This window comes from Eleutherodactylus coqui, chromosome 4 (genome assembly GCF_035609145.1).
Source record: "Eleutherodactylus coqui strain aEleCoq1 chromosome 4, aEleCoq1.hap1, whole genome shotgun sequence".
Lineage (NCBI taxonomy): Eukaryota > Metazoa > Chordata > Amphibia > Anura > Eleutherodactylidae > Eleutherodactylus > Eleutherodactylus coqui.
The window spans coordinates 134,247,840-134,273,831 of record NC_089840.1 but is presented as its reverse complement, the minus strand read 5'-3'; the positions used below and the strand labels follow the sequence as shown (position 1 = coordinate 134,273,831).

Here is a 25,992-nt window from a genome sequence, read left to right as displayed (position 1 = left end):
CCGCAGCATGTCTGATTGGCCATCCTGTGTGGACAAGATTTTTGACAGATCTCGTCCACATGGCTGGCTAATCCTGGGATTAGCGGCCACACGCGGATTTACAGTAGTGGAATTCTGGACGGAATTTCCGTGGCAAATCCGCCCTGTGTGAACCCAGCCCAAGGGTGCATTTACACTGCAAAGATGATTGCTCAAAAGATGGCTATTAGTACAAAGTAGCAGCAGTAGGAGTTGTAATCAGGGAACAGACCGCCCGCTGTTTCACGATTTACTTTCACTTTGTTCTGCCGGTAGCTGAGAACAGCTGTAACAATGTCATCAGCTATAATCAGTGCTCCCCGGGCAGAACACAGCGTGCAGTCCTGCTTATCAGCTGTTCTGCTGAACGATGGTTTTCAAGCAGAACTGAAAAGATGGGCACATTTAGACACAAGAATTATCGCTTAAAAGACAACTTTTGAGCGATATTCGTTGTGTCTAAATGGGCCTTAAGCCACCATGAGATAGAACTTAAAGAGAATGGTTTTCGAAACATAGGTGTGGCCTTAGTAGCAAGTTTCAGCAATAATGTATTTAGAATGTCAGCAACATTACATCTAACACACACACATTAAACACAAGGTCTGCAGGTTGCATTTGGACCGACACCTTATTTTATGTGGCCCGCCGGCCATGCATTAATCCTCAAAAGGAGTCATCTAGGTAGCGCCTGCTGGGATACAGAGTAGGAACGGAAGCTGCTGCTCTGCCCCGTGTAGAGGCCGGTGATCGTAATTGCAGGTGCAGCTCTCATTGAAATCAATAGGACCCAAGGCTGCAATTACAAGCACAGTTGCCATGGATTTCCATAAGAGCTGCACCTGCAATTACAACATGAACTATAATACACAGAGTCAATCCATACTCCTCACTAACTGCAGCTTATGACTTGAGGGAAAATGGGTTCACTTAGTTGTTAGGCTCCCCCGCTATCCTGGTAGTTACACCCATGGCCGTGATAGAAATACTATAAGCACAGATCAGACTCTCTAATCAGTCCAGTTCCACTCCAGACTCCTGCAGACTGATGAACATGACTGTCTCCTCATTGTCTGTGTAAAGACCAAGAAGGGGGGAGGAAAGAACAATCTGATAATATTGGTTGGCACTTTCCATTCGGTGGTTGGTGGTCTTGAAATGTCTGTATAGAACAAAGTGGAGTAGACTTATTAAACTCAGTAGCAATAAAAAGGCAAAGACAGATTTCACAAAACGTAGACTGTTTATTTCTTATTCTGTACAGTACACCGGAAACTAAGAGAAATATTTCAGATTTAAGTTATTTTTTTTGTTTCTTTATCAAAATAAAAAAAATTCCATCATCTGACCTATATTTACATAGGTATAAAAATATACATACATTTATATATATATATCTATTGTGTCTCTTATGAGGTATGAGAATTCTGGGCTCTTAGGTTACATCCCTTCAGTACATTCAATAAGGCACTATGGACATGTACATAAACTGATTGCACACCGCTGTTGTGATCCCACCTATCAGACAGGGCCAACATCAGAAAAAATGGTTACCAAATTTTAGCAATAACTCAAGGGTCCATTTACAGAGAGAGAACCCATCAGTCACCTCATGAAGTAATAAACGAATCTCAAATACATAATTCAAAAAGTTTGACAAGATTTCTGGTATTTTTGGAGGACATAATAAAGTAGTCAGTAAAACTATTGTGCCCTCTAAAAGCAGCCAACCATGTCAAACGGACGAGTAGTATTTTCTAATGGCACCATAACATGTACCGTATAACATACTGAAAAAAAAACAAAACTAAATTTTCCAAGTTTTTGGCTAAAAATGGAATAGGAAAATAAATAGAATTTCGCCATTATTGTTTGGATTTTGTATTTACTGTGATCTCTGTGCAGTAAAACATCTATTATCTTTACTCCGCAGGTCGGTCACTACAATCACAGCAAATACTGAATCGGTTATGTTTTACTACTTCACAAAACGAAAAAAGATAAAAAAATTTTAAAAAACAGAATATTGCAACACAAAGCAAATTTTTTTTAAAGGCTCATAATTCTAGTTTATCTTTCCAATGATGGCGCTTCTGAGGACTTTTTTTTTTTCTTTACAGGAGGTTTTGTAGTTTACTATACAACTTTTTGATCACTTTTTATTCCATTTTCTTTTGGGAAACGAGGTGACTATAGAACAGCAATTTTGGCAGTGCATTTTCCCATTTTTTTGTGCAGCGCTCACGGCGCAGGATGAACATAATATTTTAATAGTCCGGATATTTATATGCGTTGCCATACCAAATTACCTGCATTTTATTTACATATATATACTTTTTTTTTTACATGAGAAATGGGAAAGGCTTCATTTTTTTGTACTTTTAATATTCTTAAAGACGTTATTTATTTTCAGCTTACGACCCCCTCACATCTATGACACATGGTGCAGGCTCAGCCCCCAAGCCCATTCCATACTCCCTCCTTCAACATGTGAGGCACGTGTACATCACTTGAAGGGAAGGGGCTCAATAAAATTAACAGAATTTTAGCTTTAAAAAAATAATCAAAATTTGGGGACACTTTTGTATCCACCATTTAAAACGTTCCTGATCAAGCGCACCTCCTCCCATTCAGGCCGGGCTCACACGACTGGATTGTAAGACCGTGTAAAATCTGCAGGGTTTTACTGTGTATCCACGCATTTTTAGTACGTATGCTTGCGTATTTTACACACGCAAAATCAAAACGCAAATAGGAAGTTATGTCAGAAGTTGCCCAACCCCAATGGAAGCACTATTCCAGCGCTCCCATGATCGCCCAGGAACCATTTTCTGATGCTTTCCTGTGTTGGTTCTCAGAGCGCCGCTAACTCCTCTCATCATGTGTTCACTAGAGGATGACGCTCTCTTGGCTTGGCTGCTTTTTTCCACTTTTGCACGTCCGATGCATCAGAGCAATGTGTATGCCCATATCAGAAGTAGCCATGGCTTGTATATAAGGGCCTCCAATATCCACAGACAACAGCTCGGATGAGGCTGTGGTCCCTGGAGGCTCCTGCACCGTCTGCCTACAACTTCCTGGTTTCTTTTTTAACTTCCTTTGCAGGTCTTCTAGCACCATGCATAAAAAAGCCAGAAATACGCTAAGTAACTGCGTATGCATTGCATTGGGTACACAACAGTAGGGCTCTTATGCGTGTAATACACAGAAAAATAGAACATGCCGCGTTTTTGGTTGTTTTTTTTTACTCGCATACTATATGCATTCAATTTACACACGTGTGAGTGAAGCAATGAACAGCCATGTACTTTTGTTGACGCCACTACGTAACAAAAATACGTTGGTGTGAGCCCGGCCTTATAGAAAGTAAGAGGTGGAGCCTCGTTGAAGATCTGCATTCACTAAGTCACTGCTCTTCTACAAAGTACAGTGGCGATGGTCAGCATTCTCTATATCTACTAAACCGCTTGCTGAATTGGTCTTTTAATTCATTTGCACGTAATGCAAGTGTCAACAGTTAGAGGACAAAATACACATAATATACAGAACTCCATCCTTATTCCAGATAGGCCTTGCCTAGGTTTGCAAGAGAGAGGAAAAAAAGAAGTATTGTCAAGTGCACAGCAACAGAATCTCACCGCACTTTACCAACGCTGCACGTTTGCTCCGTTTTTAGAGTTGGTTTGCGACTACAATATATCCTAAAAGTGCAAAAGCATTCCAGAGGATTTCAGTCCAGCTCCATGTGATAATATAGTAATGTTAAAGTTAGACTTTTATTTCCATATGTGGGTATCTAACTTACCCTCGCACAAAACAGGACAGCAACAACCCAGAGCTGGAAAATATGGAGTGGCTTTTCCATTGTGTCTATGTACATAAGACTGGGGAGGGCGCCGCTGGCCTTTGCTTAATCTGTTATCACCACCAGCTCTCCTTCACTCTTGATGGAGTCTTCTGAGTCACTGCAGAGTTCGTGCATCCGTGGTACAGCCCCTCTTGGACTCGGATTCTGAAGGCTCCGAGTGTTGATGATTACTGGCATGTTGCCATCCTGGGCTTGGTATATCTCAGAGGTGGACAGATGAGACAGTCCCGTCAGAGACTGCGATTGGAATCCAGATGGTGACGGAGGACTAGCCACCGGCCCCTGCGATCTGCAAAACATAACCATCTTAATAAATCTTTTCAAATCAGAAGCTTTTATGGGGTTGAATTTTGAAACCGAGAAATTGGGAGGATATTGGAAACAAATCTAGTAAACTTAATAAAAAAAAAAAAAATTAAGCCAGGGGACAGTTAATGGCAATTGCAGCGCCCATGTGCCATTCATCACCTATGTGACTGCTCAGCCTCACTGGCTGCAGCGGGCATCTGTGCATGAACAGCACACAACCGACGAGGCCAGTGATTGGCTGCGCAGTCACGGGAGTGATGAACGGCACATGGCCGCAGCAATTACTTCCAGGATTGGAACAGTAGGGACCAGAGCAGTGGCGCTGAACGGGTGAAGCCATCGAAAAGGGGAGTCCGGCTTTTTTTCCTATTAGTTACTATCCTTGGTCGTTTTTTGCGTCAGAAAACCCTTTTAATCATCATAATAAACTACATTCCCAATTGGATTAACCGTCAGTAAATGGAGTGGTTCTCATTACAAATTATCTGCAATTATAGATTATGAGCGCTGGACTCTAGTCACATCAGGCTAGAGACACTTGTCTGACTTAAACATTAGGAAATATACTTAAGGTTTTTTGTATACAGTCAGGACTGACTTCCCCCCCCCCCCCCTTTTTTTACCTGAGCTGCACCAGTTTTCTGGAGTGCCCTACACCAGGCAATCAGGCCAATTCTCACAGATTTAAGCAAGCCCTAAAAGGCCTACCATATTCCCTAATTGAAACTCTTCTTCATCCACCATGATTCTACACTCCCCGTTAGAAACCTGACCGCCTTCTTCCCACTGCCACCCCCCCCCCCCCCCCGCATTGCACCCCTTATGTGTGTATGTGCAAACATGGCACAAACTCACAGCTTTTTGAATACATGTATAGGATGTACATCCTTATAGTCTAAGCTCCCGTGAGCAGGGTCCTCACCACTATTGTTCAATACTGTATTATGACTTATTTTGTGCACGTTTCCACTGATCAGTAAATATGCAGACTATGTTGGCGCTATACAATATATTTAATTTTCATTGGTTTTGTTTTGCCATTTTGGGGTGAATGGAGGAAGCTGGTCCATCATTACTTTGTGCTCATCAAGCAGTTTAAATGTGTTATTATTGTAGGAACCATTATGGCACTACCCTGCCTTTTTTTAATAAGCACATTTGTTTTGAAATCGTAAGTGTCATTGGAATTTTGTTTCCTGTGTACATTTTCTAACATTTATTAAATATTTAATCCTACTTGGAGACTTCCCAATTAGATAATTTGATTGCTTTTATAATGTTTTGGGATACTCTGGATACCAAAGCATTATTGCCTGTCAGTGTAAAAACAACAGGCAGTGTATTGGGGCGTGCCGTTAGTACAGCCTAGTAGGCAAACATCTGTGGCTTGATCACTAGGACAGCTGGGGGCTAACAGTCGATGGTGGACAGAGGGAACCCCTTCCCCTCTGTCTAATTATCTACATGTTATAGTCACGAGTGACTATAGAATCTATTGGGTTAAAAGGCTGAGATTGGAGTTCTCTATGACCCCGGCTGTTACAGTGGAAGCCCAGCTAGGAGTCCCCACGGCGCAACTATGTCTTGGTGGCAAAACATAATCCAATCTATAATTGTACATGTACAACAGTGGCTTAAAGGGTTAAGCAATGAAAGTGGAGCTCTGATTGATTGCTATAGGTAACTGCGTCAGATTATCCAGTAGACAGTAAAGGCTTGCTCACATGGGCGTATGGGGGCTGCGTATTACACAAATGAAGAAAATGCAGAGGGAGGGGGGGCTATTATAACTGCATGGAGTGTATAGGTCCAACTTGAGAATGTAACATTGTGTATAGCAAACATGAAGAGATTTAACATGGAACTGTTCTTTTATTTTTGTGGCACGATATCTGCCAGACTCGAGATGAACAAGCACGCTCGTTTAGGGCAGATACTCGAGTAAGAGATCTCACTGTCCCCCCCGCGCATTAGCTCGGACGAGTAAGCACTCACTCGAGAAGAGCAATGCTCGCTCGAGTATCTGCCTTAAACGAGCGTGCTCGCTCATCTCTATGCCAGACACATTAGCCGCAGGCTAGTTATCAACTGCAGCTTGAAAACCGAACCAGTTTTATTAACCCATGAGCATAGGTTGTGTCTAAAGAAACAAACCATTGGTAGTCGCGGGTAGTGTCTTGTATGTACGGCATGGCCAGGAATTAGAAAGCCCTACAAAACCTGCACTGCAAGCACAACAAAATCTATTAAAGTGACATTCAGCGGCGACTGTTCCTCTATTGTTCCACGAAACAACAACTACTTGGCTCTCCCTTTTGTACCCTGCAGTAATTTAATTAGAAAAGACACAAAAGCTATGCCATGCGGGGATGATTTCATTAGGCCCTGTACAGCAGGATGTGTAGAACCTATTGTGTTTGCTTTAATTAAATGTCTCATTACACTGGCCTCTTCTGTAGGAGTTCATTCTGGAGGACAATATTCTTACTCTGCTAAACTGTTAGAGATTTTCCCTTCAAAATGCACCAAAAACCTGGTAAACAGTGTGCCCCACAACCATTTAGATACTTTTTGTGCCCTGCTATAGTCCAGTAAAGGGGCTGTGACTTTACATTCTGGTATCAAGTATGCCAGCCAAAAAGTGCCTAACATCTAGCATGTTAAAGCATGCCGATGGGCACTTGTACACGGCGGATGATCGTATGGAGACGAATGTTAGTACAATCCTTTGTCCTCGTACAATTGTTGGTCAGCTCTATGTCGCCCTGTTCACACAGAGATGTGCAGCCAAGCACTTTTAGGCTTGATAAAAAGCCACAAATCGGCCAATGAATGAGCGCACACTCATTCAGTAGCTGATCGTTCGCAGGATCATCGGACCGCGTAAAAGGGACAACAAACATTCTGCCCAATAATCAAGCCATATAACTAGGCCTTAATTCTGCCCCAACATATATTTAGAATAATGTAGAAGTTGTCATGTATACTACCGTTAACCCCTTAAGGGTGTGGCCCCTGCCCCTTTGGTTTTTCCTTCTCACTTAAATAAAAGTTACGATTTTTTCTTTTTTCTTAATTCATCAATTTAGCTGTCTGAGAGCTTGTTTTTTGCGGGACGAGTTATATATTTTCCAATGGTATTTAATAGTATTTAAATGCAATGGTATTTAGTGTACCATATAATGGACTGGAAAACATTTAGAAATTCTAAGTGGGGTGAAATGCAAACAGCAGACAGAATTCCAACATCTCGGGGGGGGGGGGGGGGGGGGGGGTTTCTATGGTGTACACACTGCAGCAAAAGCAACATGACAACTTTATTCTGTGGGTCAGTACGATTACTACGATACCAAATTTATACAGTAAACAGACCTTTTTTAAGCTGATTTTAACTTTTTTTTTGTCCTTGTAGAGGACAAGAACTTGCAATGATTTGATCGCTCCTGCAGTAGGAGGTAACACTATAGTATTACATCGTAGCGTGATCGAACAGACAGTTTATCAAGCCATGCCACAGACAATCTGCAATGGCAGCCCTGGGGGCTTTCAGAAGTCTGCCATGGCAACCGTACATTTTTTATCAGCTCCCGATCCCTCTCCATGCAAACCCCGAACCTCCATGACGTAACTGTACATCATGGAGCATTAATAGAATATAACACTCAATACTAACTAAATGTTTACTAACTAAACGGTCACCTGTTTAGATTTCCCTTAACAGTGCATGTAGCGAACCGAAGACCTTATTCTGTATGGGATGGTTATGCTAGCAGTCTATATTGGTTTTATGGCTAGGATTTCTATGCAAGGTCTTGAATGTGTGGCTAAACTGCACAGGACTGAAGTACAAACTGCTTTAAGCCCACCCACTGGCCAGTAACCACTCTGCAGACATTCCCGATCGGAACATGATTTGTAGAAGATTAAACCTCGGGACTTCAACAAGATGGTTTCAGGAACATGCAGAGAATCTTGCAGACTGACAGTGTGGGCAGGATCATCTCCGGTTTACAGTTTCCGTTCATTTCTGGGTTTCTTTAATGAGCAAAGAATTAAGCAAGTTGAGAATCCCTCTAATACATGTCTTTACATACTTACGGTAGAACGTATCCATGACGCGAGTCTTGTCGTCGGTTCTTCATTAGAGCTTTGTACTCTCCTACTCTCAGTCTCTTTCCCTCTACGATGCAAGTACGTTTTGGCCGTGGCTTGTACTTGTAGTCCGGATACTTCTCCAAGTGCTGGCGGCTCAGCCGTGCTTGTTCTTCATAGTATGGCTGCTTTTCAGAGTTACTCATAGACTTCCAGCGTGAGCCTGAAAACAGAAAAAGAATATTAGATGGAACGACTTGTTCAAAAAAATCCTTGCATCGTACGAATTTTGGACGATACTCGTTCAGCGTAAACGCAGCCAATGACGGAGTGAAAATTTGTCAACTTCTCGTTCATTTTATACAGGCAAAAACATAATTGTTTGCTTGTTTACACGTTGTTGCGTGTAAACAGCAATCAGTTGTTCACATTGACTGGTACAGTGAAGGCGTACGCTTCAATTATCACTTCAACAACCGCACGACTGAACGAACTGCCACCATTTTTGAACAACATTACACATGCTGATTACTTTAATCATTCGCAATTTCCTCCACGAGTTGTTTGCTCAACTGGGCATACGTTTATGCGATGGTTATCGCATAAACACACATGCACAGCTGAGCAAATATTTGGCCAGCAGATTACATTGTTCTTCTCCAGACAGAGCAAACAGTGTACTCATTATGTATACAAATCAATTGAGTACACTGTTAAGAAAATCTTTTGAACAGCAAAGGGGTGGCTTTTATGCCGGATAAAAACCAGCTCTTAACGACAACTGAATGAATAGTGCATGACTGCCTGCATTTACATGTAACAATTATGGCTCACATTTGGCCATTTGAACAATTTTTTAGTAATAATCGTTGCATGTAAAAGGGCTTCAATGTGAACGACTTGTATAAACAGGCTGCAGGAGTGAATGATAAAATCACTCCATGCAAAAAAAAAAAAAAAAAAGCCTCACTCTACTGCATGTGTACACTGTCCTAATCCACTCCTAAAACGGTCTTGGTCTCATCTCCTATGCTCATGGGTCTCCTATCTTTTCTATGGGCACTGCGTTCGCGCTAGATGCTGAATGCACGACATGTCGGGTCTCCTTTTCTGGATGCGACCTTCGTGCGTTCCGGGCATCCCTCCATCTGCATGTGGAAATGCTTTTATTTAGAAAGCATTGCCCACAGCCATTGCGTTAGACGCAAGCGTTCAGAGCCTGTGTCTATCACGATGAACAAACGCATGTGGAAAAACGGCCGAAGACCCCTCTATTTCTGAGAGTTGCTTTGCCTGGAGCAAACCTTACTGGTGACAGTCACCTCACACTTTCCAAAAGTTTCTAGAACTTGTTTATAAGTTTATTAGTGCCTTGAGCAAAACTACATCCTGTACCAACACAAAGGGAAGGGGCGGAATGTAAAGAAAGAAAATATGGTCACCGGACCACTAGACACGTTTCTTCTTTACTAAAATCTATATTATATCGCCTTAAACTATCGATGTTACCGATCTATCGGACACAACAATATCGATGAAATGTATCGCCAAAGCATTAACGATATTTCGATATCTCGGTTTTTGATGTCCCAACCTTACCCCAAACTCTGATTGGGGCATTTAAATGCCACTGTCAGAATGGACTGCAGCATTTAAAGGGTCAACAGCTGCCATCAGTGTTCACACTGATGTTCGGTGTCAGCTGTGAGAAGCAGCCAGCACCCACATTATATGGTGTAGGATCAGCCATCAATCCCCCTCCCTATAAACCCTGCACACCCAGTATGGAACTGTCCATTCTTGAGTGTTAAGGGGTTAAAGAGGAACACAACAGAAACCACAAGGTCCCTCCTGCTCTGGCCACCTTAACACGGTGGCCCTTTTATCATTTATGAATAGAGATGAACGAGTATACTTGTTAAAGGCAATTGCTCGAGCGAGCATTGCCTTTAGCGAGCATCTCCCCCGCTCGAGACTGCAGGTTTGGGTGCCGGCGCGGGGGAGCGGTGAGTAGCGGCTGTCAGCAGGAGGGAGCGGGGGGGGGGGGGGGGGGGGTTGGAAGAGAGAGATCTCCCCTCCGTTCCGCCCCACAGCTCCGTGCCCGCTGCCAGCATCCAAACCTGCAGTCTTTAGCGAGTATACTCGCTCATCTATATTTTATGAATATACTAGCCATGATTGCTGTATTGATTAAAATGACATTTCAGCTTTCCACCTGAGCTGACCATATACATTAGCCTATTAAAGGGAAGGGGGACTCTTACAGTCCTTTACAGAATATGCCAAGAGAGATAATGGTTAGCCAAAAACTAAATCTAAATGTCTATGGTCAACATTAAACTGCCTTGTCTAGTGTTCACCATTTTATATTATGAAGGTAGACCATATTTGTGGCAACCAGGGTGAAATAGTGATGTAAAAAAGCATTGCTGGACTACCAAAGGACTAGTGCCACCTCATTGGGCTCTACAGCATGTGACTTGAGTGCTAACAAATATTTTTAAGTATATCTTTAATATATTTTTACCAAGAATTTTGCTGATGCTGGAATTGTGCATGTCTGGAAATGCCTGCAATATCTTTCTCCGTTCGTCCTTTGCCCATACCATGAAAGCGTTCATTGGCCTCTTTATGTGGCTGCCACGGCTCTCCGAGAAGTGCCGGGATCCTAGAACAAGTTATGGATAAAGATACAATTACATAGACAGACAGTAGGACATTGACTTTAGTCTCTCTCTGCAATACTATGTGAGACTAACTTCTCTTCCACACATAAGACGGTGTATAATTCGGAGGGTCGCACAGAATGGAGGAACGACACCCCGTTGATAATTCAGCAATAATGTGCCCAGTAAAAATAAATTGCCTGCACTATTATTTACCACATGTGAGTTATAAACAGACGAAAAGAACAACATTTCTGGGAGCGTTGGATTAACCCCTTAGTGACGGAGCCAAATTTTGGAGATCTGACATGTGTCACTTTAACATAGAATAACTCTGTAAAGGCTTTGCATATCCAACTGATTGACGTTGTTTTTAAACTGTTATCTCTAATATGTGCAAACATATTGTACAATTTTTACTAAGAAATATATTTCTATCTGTTTTTCTTTATTCTGGGTGCACAATTGAAAAACTTTTTTTTAACTATTTAGGAGATGCACAAATTTAACATTAATTATCAGCATTGAGGAACATTTTCCTACACCAAGCCAAGATTGCAAAGGCTCATAGGTGTCAGAATGATAGATACCCCCACAAATGACCCCATTTTAAAAGTTACACCAGTTAATGTATTCACTGAGGGGTATCATGAGTATTTTTACCCTACACTTTTTTTGAGTTAATGCAATTTAAAGGACGAAAAAATAAAAATTTTATGTTTTTGGAAAAATGTCATTTTAAAAGACATTTTTTTTCTATACTGCAGATGAAAATGAGGATTTACACCCCACAACGGATCCCCCTGCCTGTCCTGTGTTCAGAAATATACTCATTGTGGCCCTAATCTTCTGTCTGGCTGGCTGCACGACAGGGCCAAAACCAAAAGGAGCATTGAAGTTCAACTGTTTTTAACTTTTACGCGATTACCATTATCCATTGGATAATAGTGATCACATGACCAAAGACCGCTCACTGTGGCCATCGGGTCACTGCTCTAAGCTATTGGTTACCTAGCCAAGAGCAAGGAGATTTTAAATTTCCCAGGCCCTCCCAAGCTTCTGCGATTGCATCCGCCATTTTGCCAACGGGTGTATGTGTCAAAGTTGGGGAAAGGTCGGTGGATGAAGATCCTATCGGGGGACATTGCCAGAGGCCTTAGGTAAGTAATTTCACCTTCCCCCATGGATCGCAACAGTGACAGGAAGTGAAATTTTAACTTTTTTAAAAATTTTCTTTACTTTTAGGCGATTGCCACTAACCATTCAATATGGATCACGTGTCCAGGGACCACATACCGCGGCAACCCAGTGAGATCTCCAGGCTTTCAGCTACTTTTGGTAATCAGGAGAAGGGAGATTTTAAATTACCCGGTTAATCCGCGGCTTTTGCACATGCATCTGCCAATTTGGCAACGGAGGCATGCACAGAAGCCAGGGTAAGGTTTGCGGATAAATCTGGGGGCCTTAGGTATGTAATTTCATTCTTTACATTTCATACTTTACATGATCACTGTTATCCATTGGATAACAGCGATCATGTGACCGGGAACTGCATACAGCGGTCCCTGGTGATATATCTCTGCTTCCGGCTACACATGCTAGCTGGGAGCAGAGGGATTTTAAATCTCCTGGGGCAAGAGCTCTTCTGTGCATGCGAAGAAGACGACATAAGGTCCTGGAAGGACCAGATCACCAAGGAACATCGTGGAGGATGGGGGTGAGTATTTTCACCTTCCCTCATGGATCCGATCCATGAGGGAAGGTGAAACTAACCAATTTACTTTTTGTGACCTTTTCCGTGATCGCAGTTATCCATTGGATAGCAGCCATCATGCGCCCGGGGACTGGTCAGCGCGGTCCCCGGTGACATCTCACGTGCCTGAGGATTAAATCCCACTTAGCTAGGATGTAATAAGGAAATGGGGCCATCACTAAGGGGTTAAAAGAGAAAAAAAAAAAAGTGCTTCCCCACAAACCCTATTTAAGTCTGTAATATGTCCCTTCTTTCCTCAAAACCGCGGATGTTAAATTAATTTTCTCAGAGGACCACATCAGCCTTATGGCCGATTGTAAGACTGTACGGTAATAGTGACCCTCATAGCAGCACCAGTAGTAAGTGTCCCATTATATTAGTGGCCCCAGTAGTAATAGTGCCTCCCACGGTCGGTCCGTTAGCAACTGTGTCCCCTTTATTGGCCCTAGTAGTAATAAGTGACCCCTATAGTAGTCCTAGTAATATCAGTAACCCCCTCCCCATTGGCCTCGGGTTGGGCAGCATCCCTACAGGCATTTCACTCACCTGCAGCAGCAGTCCAGTGGCAATAGTGCCTAGTCTGTGACCGGTGACCTCTCCCCTCGGCATCCGTGCTGCATACAGGGCAGCGCATGCAGACATCGGGGAAGGTGGGTGGGAAGAAGTCAGCAGTCAAAGACACTGCACCGCCGCTAGACTGTTGCTGCAGGCAGGGCAAGTGGCTTGCTGCACAGCTGGAAGGCCACATAAAGTGAGGTATCGGGACGGATTCGGCCTGTGGGCCTTGTGTTTGACATGTGTGCTCTAAACTATACATACTAAGTTCTTTAAAGGCAATTTTGTTTACTAATTAAAACCTGATAGTGAAACATTTTTTATTTTGTTTTCATTTTTTAACTGTAGGTTTTTTCTAAATTTTACTTTCTGGCCATGACTGTGGTGGCTGCCATCTTGCCTGGGTTGCAGTCTCAATGGCAATAGACACATGGACATGAAGCATTGACTTCTATGGGAGAGTGTTCTACACATGTTCTGTGACCTGTACAGAGGTCAATGTACAGGGAGGGGAGCTGGTGGATCCTATGTTATCTATATATAGGTGTCACATTTCAAGGTAATCCTGCATATGAGGAGAATGTGACCACTGCTTAAATGTTCTCCTTGCAGAACAGGAAGTGTCAGACTATTAGGCTCTGTGGTCAGTGTGCAAACTAGGATTTTTATTTTTTTTTAAGATATACAGGGGGATTTAGATTTCTTAAAAATATGCTTAATATAAAAACTTTATTTTCTAATGACACATTCCCTTTAAGTCTTTCCTGATACATTTTGTACTTTAATACAATAAAATGGGTCCAAAACTGAACTGCAAAAATGATGTCCGGTTTAATCAGTTTATCAGGCTTTAGTTTGCAAACTGCCACAAACACTGCATGAAAGATTTCAGCCAAATCCACATAGCAGCCCTACCATCAATGTCCATGCTGCATCGCAGCAGCGCTTCTTCACTTTCTTGAGGAGAGGACTCGTCCTGAAATTCCCTTTGAGGCACAGAATCAAACATTTCCTATGAGACACAAATAATGAAGTTTATTAGGTTGTTAAAATGTCAGTTGTTACATGTAAAGTGTACTTCCACTTATTGCATAGAGATACAACTCCTAAATGCACCCTAAAGGGATCCTCCGATGCCAGTCACCGGTTAGCCTGACTCTGTATTTGCTACAATATGCTATAGAAGCTAACAATATTAAAGACATATCCTACGCCCAGCAGAGTGTCAGCGGGGGGATGCAACGTGCTCAAGTTTAATATAAAATATTTATCTGCAAATGTAAAATGTTGTGGTTTTGTGTCTTCATGTTTAACCTCTTAGTGACAGCCAATACGCCTTTTTAATGGCTTCAATAATGGGCCTTAAATCTGCACATGAAATCCAAGTAAACAAAATGTCAGAATTTTTTCTTCCCCAATCTCTCTACAATTATTTTACAAAAGTTATGTAATACATTATATATACCCAAAAATGATGGCATCAAAAGTACAACTTGTCCCGCAAAAAACAAGCCCTCATATGGCTGTCAATGGAAAAATGAAAAAGTTATGGCTCTTGGAACGCGACTGCAAAATTAGTGGAAGATACCCGCCACTCAAGGGGTTACGGGACTAAAAAAAGTAGCATTTAAAAAACGCTAACATTGGGACAACAAGTAAGCCTGCAGTAATGTGTAGGACGTTTGAATCTTAACAGTAAAAAGAAAAAAAAATAAGTTTAAATGACAATTCTGTTTCGCCCTGCAGTCTAATACCAGTGACAACTTTGGAATAGGCCATCAATATACTAATAAGTGTACCAACTGCAAACCTGCATTGGCAAGAGATGGGGAACTGGCAAGAAGAAAGCTGGCACGTGTTTATATTGACAGTCAACCGTTTTCTTGTTCTTCCCGCTTGCCATAGATGTTCAATGAAAATGATGTTGCCCACCTATTAGTTACCTTAAAACTGTGACTGTCACGTTGCTCGGGTGTTTTAGTTTGTCCGTGAAGAAGCTGTCGCGCTTCTTGTATTGCTTTAGTAATAGCATCTCCTTCACCGAGGAAACCTGAGCAGGAAAAGATCAGTAAATCACTCTATAACAGACTAAATGAATACAAATGATAGCAACTTTGCGATAGACTTACAAAGAACTGTGCCAGGAAATCAAAACGGACAGACTTGAGGAGGTCAAATCAGTAAGTAGAGACAATAGTGTCAGATCATCATGAAAAAGATTAAAGGGGGTTTGCAATAAGACAACTTCTTTGGGAAAGCGGCACCTGGGACAAACATCTGATTGCTGGGGGTACCCAAGGCAAACAGCAAATTTAGCATTTTCCGGGAAAAACGTGGTCAACTACTGCAGGGAAAATGTAGTATTACATGATGGCCATTCAGATGAATAGCTGACCTTTAAGAAAAAGAATGGCTCAGAGTCGGCCAGAATGGCAGGAGCTCTTTTACAGGGTCTCTCCATTCTGGCTCATAGAGAAGGGATCCCCTATGGCACAAACATGCAGCGGTTTTGGTCTTGGCACAAGCCCTTTAATATATTTTACTGGTACTAAATTGTCAAGTGTAGCTCACCAGAACAATCATGATGGGATCATATGATGTTCTGAATGATTAGGAGACCTCACTGACGTCAGCAGTAAATAAAACATTTGATTGTTTCAGCCATGAAAACGCAACCTAACCATATGGCTACCAAGTTTAGTCTAAAAAGCCAGGGAGCTCTGCGGACATACCAAGCGGTAGATTGGATCTTGAAGGGCTGGATGTATTATCTCTGCTACCTCCAACACCGTTGCTTGCTGGTGAAAGTTTCAAAGTTGGAGAGTTACTGGATGTGGGCGACTGCTCAGCTGCTTTGGGTTTGGCTGTCAGATTCAAAGGCTGAGATGGTTCCTGAGTAAAAGTTGAGGAAACATTACAGCTTCATTTTATGGTTGACATTTTGCATTTACCAATCCAAGTCCCTTTACTGCGATGCTTCACCTGTTTTCCTGTAGTAGAGGCTCTTGGTGGTGGATTATGAATCAGCTGCATGGGATATTCCACTGAAAATAGGAGTAATAAATTAATATGACATATACTGATGCTGAATAGTTAAGGGTATTATTACAATCTTAACTAGTCTAGTTGTGTGGTATGGCCTAAAGGGTTAACCCTTTCCAATCCATTGTTAACCCTGGTCTGACATTAAGATTTCCCTGCATAGGCTGTCCCATGTCAGAGGCTGTTCTGCATATGTAGGCTACAGTATACAGGACAGCGCTCTATTGGATCCGACAGAGTGCTGCCCAGTATACTGTAACCTACATATGCAGAACAACCTTATACATGGGAGCTAGGCAGGGAAATCTTAATGTCAGATTAGGGCCAATAAGGGATTGGAAATGGTTAATTTTCAAAAAATTGCTAATAAAAATGACCTGTCCTGATGAATTTGTGTGTTTCTGTTGAGTAATTCCAAGGAATCCACAATGGGCGCTTCCCACCCAAAATAAATAAGAGCTGGGGAGTGTGCAGGTGAAAGGGAAATTGGATTGGAAAGGGTTAATAAAGTTTGTGTTTATAACAAGGTTTCACAGCAAGGGTCTTGTTTGCATCTGCTTACAATCTGGAAACATAACTTCCAAAACATAGATTTTAGGTGACATGTGCCTAAAGGGAACCTGCCATGTTGAACACGCAGTCCTATCGGTGGACAGCAATTGTGTTTGTTTTTTATTTCACTCCATTTAAAATATTTTTTAAAAAGTTTCAGTACATTATATGGTACAATAAATAATAGCATTAAAAATATACAACTCCTCCAGCAAAAAGCAACCCATCAGCTACGTTGATGAAAGAATAAAAAAAATTTAAAAGTTAATCTTTTTTTTTGATTGTGGGGAGAAAAACAAAAAAATGAAAAAGAAAAAACACCATGTCCCTAGGTCTCTGCTGCCATATGTGAGCCAAGCACAAGTTGGTACTGGTGACACAGATTCCAGCACTGGGCTATTTAATTTGTTTTGTGCAGAAGTTTTCTCAAAATCCCTGCTGAGCAGCTGCAGCGGGAGCCGAGCGGCGGTAGTCTGCACAATAACGTGCGTGCACTCGGCAGTCCTCCATATATTCATGAGCTTCTGGTGCCCCCACCCCTCCCACTATTGGCAGCTTACTGCCTATACACAGTATAGGGAAAGCTGGCAGTCACCTGCGGGGGTGCAGGGGGAGCTGGCAGCTGCTGAATGCTCCGCGCTCGGCTCGTGCTGCAGCTGTGCAATAGTGATTGGAAGAAAACAACCACACACAACAAAGTTAGGGCCTTTTTACATGTCAAGATACATTGGAGGAGCCGTGAGCAGCACAGAAGTAGCGGTTGTATACTGTTCGCTTGACGTGCATTTACACCGAATGATAGCTTTCATAGTTCATTGGATCACAACCTGCTGACACTTTCAAGTCAGAAAATCATTACGATGCAGGACTACACGAAAGGATTTGTCCAGCAATCTGATCAGCGAAAATCCAACGATTTATCACTGATTGGTCGCTGCACGTGTTCATACCTAACAATTATCGAGCAAAAACACTTGACTTATTCGAATGACAACTGTGCCATGTAAAAGCCTCTAAAAAGGCGTAGTCCAGTTAAGGCAGTTTTCACACATCTGAGAAGTTTGTGCGAGATTTGCGAGACTCTCGTACGAATATGAACCATATTCTTTTGAATGGGGTCATACACATGACCGATGTTTTCCCACATCGCACCGCAAATGGGAAACAAATCACGGCACATCCCGTCTTTGGGTGCACTCTCGCATCTTCCATTGTTTACAATGGGGCCGGCAGCAGCATCGCACTACAAGTTAGGTACGTGCGGTGCGATGCAAGGTTTCCCCATTGAAAACAATGGGAGAAAGTCCGCAATACTCACTACGTTCCCAAAGTGATGCGAGGCGGTTATATACAAGACTGCCTCGCATCCACGGGGATATTGCATGTTGGCACGCGTGATATGATTCACGGCCCGATATTGCACTCACCAGTGTGAAGAAAGCCTAAAGCCTTCTCATCGGGTCCCCCCATGCTGTAAAATAACAAATCAGACGATACCGTTCCTCGTTGCCCTGCCCCCAACTCTGGTCTCTCTGGTGACATATTTACAGGCTACAGTCAGCCTGAGTCATCTACAAACAAGCTGCTGCTTTATGGGACATCACAGGTAGCCTGTAAACAAACAGTGCAGCGGAGACTGGAGGCAGCGGCAGGGGACGAGCAGGAAGAAGGCGGCATCAGCTGATTTGTTATTTCACAGCATGGGGGGGGGGGGGGGGGACACGACATGGTGAGAGGGCTTTCCTCAACTTGGACAACGCATTTAAGTGGCTCCGTGCTTGGAATCAGGTTGTCACTATATTAAACAGATCCAAGAAAATAGGGTGCTTGGTTGACTTGAAAAAAAGTGCCTTGCTATAATTAAGATATTTGTGCCATAAAATACAGGAATTCACAGAGAACGTGTTTCAAACCCCTGTCCACGGGGCGGTGCAGTATCCCGTGGCGAATCTCAGCCGCGGGAGCCGGCAGACAGTTCTCTGCAGGTCAGCTTATCTGACAGATAAGCTGACCGCGGAGAATCGGGGCAATTCGCATCATGCTGCAAATTGCCGGCCGCGAGTGGAGAATCGCAATGACTCTCTGCTTGTGGACATGCGGACGGCGCTTTCCATAGCAACGCATTGGAAAACATCAGCCGGCGTGACTCGCCGGCGATTTACCGCCGGCGACATCACTGCCATGGACAGGGGCCTTAAACGGGTTCTTGTTCACCTTTGTTTGTTTAAAATGTACAAGTTTCACAAGAGTGCACAGCCCTCACACAAACAGTCTATCAGTCAAATCTGCACTAGTATAATAGTTGATGTCCCATATGCGTGGTACAATGTATAACCAGCATCATATCACCCCAATAGTGTTTCACCCAAAAGATGGCTTCTTCTGGGATCAGAAGAAGCCATGTTTTGAGCAAAACACTGTCAGGGTGTGCATCTGGGTCTGTGCTTTATATGATGTAAGTATGTGAAGTTATTTTGCATTGTAACATGTGATTACTATTAATGTATTGTGATAGGATGCTGGTTATACATTGTAACAAGCATGTGGGACATCAGCCATTACACTAATGCAGATTTGACTGATGTACTGATGTTTGTGTGAGGGCTGCATTCTCTTGTGAAACGTGTAAAATTTTGAATAGAAACATTTTAATAGGATTGGTAAATAAAGATTTTTTTATACATTTCTAATCTGCATATTGAGACTATATTTTGGGGGTTGATATAACTATATACACAGCTGTATGCATATGTATACCCACTGTTATTTTGGAGGACCTTTAATGAAATGCATTACCCAATTCTTACTTTATTTTCTTACACATGAGAACACCCCTTAAAAATACAAAATTGGGAAAAAATAATCCAAAAATATTCTTGCTTTGGGATGTATAAAAGCAGCTTAATGTTCCAACTAAATCTTCCAGGTAGCGTTGATCATCTTCAGGAGAATAATGTATGTATGTTTTATTAGTACATATACATTTATAGATTTCTTTACAAAATGAGGTATATAATTTATTACCATCTTAAATAGATACCCACACCTCGTTACCCTCTCTACTAATACTAAGAAAAGACAGAGGGCTAGTTAAAACCTTGAAATCGTGACTTAGTTCAAACAGTTAACAGAGATTCCTTTCCAGACATCAGGATATACTCACCGGGCTTACAAGGAATTGGTTGCATGAGAGGGGAAATCTGGGGATCTGAAGGAACTGTCTGAGCAGAGGGGAATGCTGGAATCATGACATACGGCATGTTTACCTGCTGCAAAGACCAAAAATATGAGGAAGCATGAAGATCTAATAGACATGGCAAGCAAGAAGGTCTAGCATCTTGAAAGCTGAACGGATGGTTACCTGGATCTGCTGCTGTAACATATTAATTTTATGCTGCTGCTGGATGAGCTGCTGCTGCTGTTTAGCAATCTATAAAGGTAAAATCAGAAAGGTTACAAAAGATGATACATATTACAATATAGGACATCCATTCAGGTAGCACATGTGACATAAAATAAATCAATCCTCCTGACTATTTGTACCTGCTCCTGCTGTTGTCTTGCAAGCTCCATCTGTTGCTGCTGCTTCTCCAACAACATAGCGGCCATGTTCCTATGTTCGGAGTGTGCACTTAGTAATTGGTCCCTCAGCCCTGCTAACTGACGGATCATCAGCAACAACTGCAGCTCCTTCTCTGCCAAGCTCTCCTGAGTGCCTGCAAGCAGAGAGGACTTCATAAACAATGTGTTAGACACCCGCTTTAGGTGAACATCTAATACACAAAATAAGCTGGACCCGCATGGGAGAAACCGGGATCACATAACTGTGCCATGAACATATGGCATGCCCACATCAGCAGGATTGGTCTGTCACTACTCTTCTGCTGTCCATAGTGAGAACCGCGGTCTGTCACTTCTGGACGGAGGTCTAGTTTCCAAGCACTTTCATGCTGCAGCGCCCGGTGAGAAAGGTGCAGCTTTATCATCATGAGGTGCCACTAACTGCTTCCACCTGCTGTGATTGACACTCGCTATTACAATGCATACTAAGAAAATCTGCAATCATGGTGTGAGGGGTTAGCGACATCTCCTGAATAAGCCTGACCTATCCCCCACCAGGTACTGCGGCTTGAATATATCAAGTTGCTTTCACAACTGCATTCTGGTCCAGCTTTCCTGCTCCATTCAGGGGAGAAAGAGGGAGGGGGAAAGGGGGGGGGGGGTAGGGGAATCCCGACGGCTGAACTATTCAGTCTCTGGACAGAACCGAACAGCCCCCCTTGAGTATACAGCATAAAGGGTACAGTTACACGAGAAGATCATCACTTGAAACCTTGCTAGAAACATTGAATTTGGGTAATAATCGTACTTGGGACATGCAGCTGCCGACAGGGACAGAGTAAGGAATGGATCACTTATTGGAGTCGCTTGGGTATAAGTTTTGCTAGACTATCGGGCTGTGTAAACAGGACTGTTCAATGTTTGATAGACTCTTGTTTACTGCAAATAGATATGAGTGGGCCGTAACGATCCCAGCCCGCTCCGCCTACATACACTTGGTCTATCGCTCCTGTGCAAGCGCAGGACCGATAGTCGGACGACAGTCCGTAGGAGGACTGTTGGGCGTTTATACACCTGACAGTCATCCTGTATAAAGGGACCATTAGTGGAGCTGAAATGGTCACTTAACAGAGCTCATCAGAGTTGTCTTGGTGCACCAAAGAAATGGATTTAAGGCAATGAATATCTCAGCTCTGCTACATCAGTTCCATTCGTCAGTTGTATAATTTCCTGCTGGTAGTTATCACTCCTAATTTGGCCCTATAAATCAGACCAGGATTTCTAATGTGGGATTAGAGACAAAAGAGAACAGTCAACTTTTTTTCTCTCTGCATGTAGAACGAGAAGCGAACAAATTCTCGTTCGTCTTTCAGTTGTTGCATTTACACTGAATGATAAGTGTTCCAGCTGGATGCGGGTATCGAAGAGATTTATTGGCCCATTTAAAAGAGCCCTAAGGTAGTTGGGTATGCTATCATTCATTGAGAGCAGACTGTGTATAGTAAGCTAGGAGGAAGGGAGACCCCTAGTGGCCAACACTTGAGTGATTTTTCAGCACAAAAAAAAAAGGAATTTAGGGAAAAAATAAATAGAGTAAATAGCAGATCCGCTGGTTATACTGTCTATTATATAAGCACAAGTTCTTTGAAAATTAGTGTCCATTTAAGGCAAGTGTGAGCAGGAAAATGTGTACAGAAAAGTTTCTACGTAGAAAATTAGCTAGCACATAAGACATAGCAGACAATACCTTTCACATCTTTACTGTCAAATATTCCATTTCCCAATAGTTTGTCTTTCCAGTCACTAGTTAGCAGTTTCTCTAGGGCTGGCATTGCTGTAAAGAGAGTGGTATATATGATATATAATCCATTGTCAGACACAGGACATAATACAACAATTTGTGCATAGAACAAGCAGATTCAGAGAACTAAAAAAGGTACTTTACAGTTTACACCATTTTTTCGCCCAGCCTCGCCATTAAAAAAAAAAATGAGCGGAGCTTGTTGGGACAGAGTACGCCCACCCCGGACTGACAGATTTAAGTATAATTTACATCAGAGCAATAAATCTCCCCCTGTGTAGTAATAGTGACCCCCTATACTGGTGGCCCCAGTAGTAATAGCTCCCCCTATATTGGCCCCAGGAGTAATGAGCTCCCCCTATATTGGCCCCAGGAGTAATGAGCTCCCCATTAAGGCCCCAGTAGTGATAGTGCCCACCATTAGTCCTGGCTCTACTCCACCCCTCATAATGGTGTCCAGAGGAAATGAGCATGCAGGACCTGTGGTCGGTATTGCAACAATGATCACAGGACCGGAGCAGACTCCTGTGATCTGCGTTGCTATGCCGATCGCAGATCACAGGACCGGAGCAGACTCCTGTGATCTGCGTTGCCAAGCCGATCGCAGATCACAGGATCGGAGCAGACTCCTGTGATCTGCGTTGCTATGCCAATCGCAGGTCTTGCATGCTCATTTTCTCGGTACAGACTATCCAAACACTGCTGCAGTACAGTGGTTAGAAGAGCAGGGACCTAGACCCTCCATCTGAGCCCTAAGAAGCTCTGGAGGAGCCCCAATGCCTCCACGTAGCACACTTTTGGAAACCCTGGGCTAGACGACCCATTTTTATAGTCTGGATATAAGGAAGTTAAAAAAAAAAAAAAAAAGGAGAGAAGCGTGGCAGGCCTACCATCGTTCATTGTTTTGCTCAGTTCAGGACTTTCTTGGCGTCCATTAGTCAGAGGAGCAACATTCCGAGGATCAGGAATATAGGAGGCTTCCTGGGTAAAATAAAAGTGAAACCGGCAATAAGCCAACAAGATATTTAGATAGTTCTAGCAAATCTTCTTCCATAACGGACCTCAAGTTTCAGCTTGGTGAATAATGTTACATTTACATTTTAAAATAGCCGCCATCAATACAGCATTCTGAGCTGTCAAAATAAGACTCAACAAGCATTGATAGAAAAAAAATTCCATTGTGCACACTAGGTGGCAGTGTTTCTATTTAATACATACAGAAAACTATATTCTTAAGGGGAACTGCTTTGAACTATACATAGTTAGTAAATAAAAGATGCATATAAGAAATCTAAAACTGAAAACTGTTTTACCAAGAAAAAAATTCTACAAGAATAGCAAAAACATTAATAAAATAAAATTTTTTGAGAATTCTTGTACTAAATAAAAAATAAAACCTTATTCTAAGGGATGCCACAATTATGAGGAGACCAAAAGTTATATAATTTGGTGTTAATTGTACAGAAATAGTAAAACATACTTATAGAGCTACATAAGTGGAAAAAGTAAAAATACTCTAGTTCTTGGAATGCGCCAACAGAAGATCAAATCCTATGGTAAAAATAAGGCTAACTTCACACGAGCGAGCGCAATTTCGGGCTGTGAAACTCGGCCAGATATCGCACGATTTCCCCATGGACGCAAGGTGTTTTTTGTGTCAAAATTTTTTTTTTGGCCGTGTGAAAGCGGCATAATGGCTTGTTAATTATTTTACAGAACAACTTGTAATTTTCATTACATTTCATTTTTGATTACTTTTTAGCATGGTTTTTCCACTTTTCTGCAATAAAAACATTTTTTTGGAAATCTTTTATTTTTCCAAATCGCTGCATTCAAAGTCCTGTAACTTTTTTATTTTTACATGGACGGAGCTCTGTGAGGGCTTATTTTTTGCGAGACGAGCTGTAGTTTTTATTGGTACAATTTTGGGGTATATAGCTTTTTTACGCTTTTTGCTGTGCAGGATAAAAAGCATGTTCAACTTATTGTACGTGCCGCTACCAAATATGTGGGATTTTAATTTCTTTTTTTAAATTTTTTATGCCAATATGAAAAAAAGCACCTAAAAAGGTTTTTTTTTTACATTTTTCTTTTTTGTACATTTTTATTTTATTCATTTATTTTTTTCTACACCATGTGTGTCCCTGTAGGGGGCTTTTACCATAGCACCGATGATCGCTATGATAAGGCATTGCAGGTATCTGGCGTCCTGTTGCCATGGCAACCAGTCGGGCTCTCACACCCTCTGTGAAACCTTCCCATGCCACGATCTACATAGATCGTGGCAGGGAAAGGGTTAACAGCGGGGGTCTCCGATGCACCCCCACTGTTGCAGCGGGAGGCCGGCTGTCACTGACTGCCAACTCCCGCTGCCGGATAGCGCGAGATCGCTTATGATCTTGCTCTATCCCCAGGACGCAAGTTTACGTCCTGTTGCAGAAAGTAGCCTGGTGCCAGGACGTAAACTTATGCCCTGAAGCGGAAAGGGGTTAAAGCCAAACTCTTAACAAGGCTGTTCCTTGAAGAATACGGTTTGTACTTAAATCCAGCCCTTAAACAGGTTTGCATTTAAACTTGTTTACAAGGATTTCTATCCTTAAATATTCCATGAATATAGAAGGTGTTCACCTAAAACAAGCATAGAAGTTGCTGCAGCTTCAGGAACAGCCAACTAACCACACCGGGGATCCCTCCGCATACCCAGTGGTGCCAAGAGAGAAGCAATAGTGAGCATGTGTGACCAGCTTGGAACATTACTGAGGTGGACACAGGCAATTCAACAGAATTTTTTTTTTGTACGAATAAAGGAACTTTTATGCGCTACGATTATCGCTTAACCCCTTAGTGACAAAGCCTGTTTGCACCTTAGTGACTGGGCCAAATTTTGGAATCTGACATGTATCACTTTAACCTAGAATAACTCCACATATTGTACTTCATTTACGTGGTAAAAATAGACAAATAGAACTTAAGTATATTTATTAAAAGCGCTAAAATTAAGAAAAGTTAAAAAAAAAACAAAAAAACTTTTTCACATTTTCAATTGCAATATCTCAAATATTACTGTACATGGATAGGCCTATAATGGAGGAACACCCGTTGGTTTTCAGGGCACAACCGAATAAATTGCAGGCCCCATTACTGACTTGTGCGGGGAAAAAAAATTGACTCCCTAAAAATAATCCCCCTCTCTGCGCTTTTTTGCCATTCCCTAAATCTTAGATAAAAGTAATAATGTGAACTGTGTGGCATGTCCGAAGACAGGGATAATTACGGAGGCTGCTTGGGATGGGCACATGGGGCAATAAAACCGGGTACCCCTCCTCCACCCATGCTTTTCTGGGGGGGATTTCTTGATCTCAGTGGGACGAATGGGGTGTAAAAAGTGGCGCTCTGTGAGGTTTCGTAATCTTGCTAAGGTGCGATAGTCTCACACATAAGGCACTCAACAAGCTGCTCCTGGAACTGCACGGGCTTCTTGTAAATTACGTATTACAAGAAGCGGTCTGAATAATGCCAGGTTCAAATGGCGTATGTGGAATCCACATGCGGAGGCCTGCAGCGGATCCCAGCTGTGAGCCCGGCTATGGACCTGATACAGTGCATAAATGCATATTCACACAGGCGGTCACGCGCAATACACCTTTGTTTGTACTTCCCGCACCGTCGCTTAGCGATGACGCGGGTACCATCAACCCGTACACAATGTAGTTACATATGGGCTGCGGGTATATCCGCTACCATGCAGCACAATGGGCTCTACGTTGCGGTAAAA

General features: G+C 42.5%; 1 protein-coding gene across 1 annotated transcript in view; it reads right to left on the bottom strand.

The window, feature by feature from the left end:
• Window positions 1-1,242: 1,242 nt before the first annotated feature.
• Window positions 1,243-25,992, bottom strand: part of SOX13 (SRY-box transcription factor 13) — a 60,783-nt gene continuing 36,033 nt past the window's right edge. The window contains exons 4-15 of the mRNA XM_066600123.1: window positions 23,108-23,198; window positions 22,164-22,250; window positions 20,399-20,571; window positions 20,217-20,285; window positions 20,019-20,124; window positions 16,244-16,305; window positions 15,994-16,153; window positions 15,205-15,311; window positions 14,177-14,273; window positions 10,815-10,955; window positions 8,294-8,510; window positions 1,243-4,175 (exon numbers count right to left, since the gene is read on the bottom strand). Coding sequence (XP_066456220.1) covers window positions 3,929-4,175; window positions 8,294-8,510; window positions 10,815-10,955; window positions 14,177-14,273; window positions 15,205-15,311; window positions 15,994-16,153; window positions 16,244-16,305; window positions 20,019-20,124; window positions 20,217-20,285; window positions 20,399-20,571; window positions 22,164-22,250; window positions 23,108-23,198 — 1,557 coding nt within the window. The 3' untranslated portion in view covers window positions 1,243-3,928. The remainder of the gene's footprint in view (window positions 4,176-8,293; window positions 8,511-10,814; window positions 10,956-14,176; window positions 14,274-15,204; window positions 15,312-15,993; window positions 16,154-16,243; window positions 16,306-20,018; window positions 20,125-20,216; window positions 20,286-20,398; window positions 20,572-22,163; window positions 22,251-23,107; window positions 23,199-25,992) is intronic.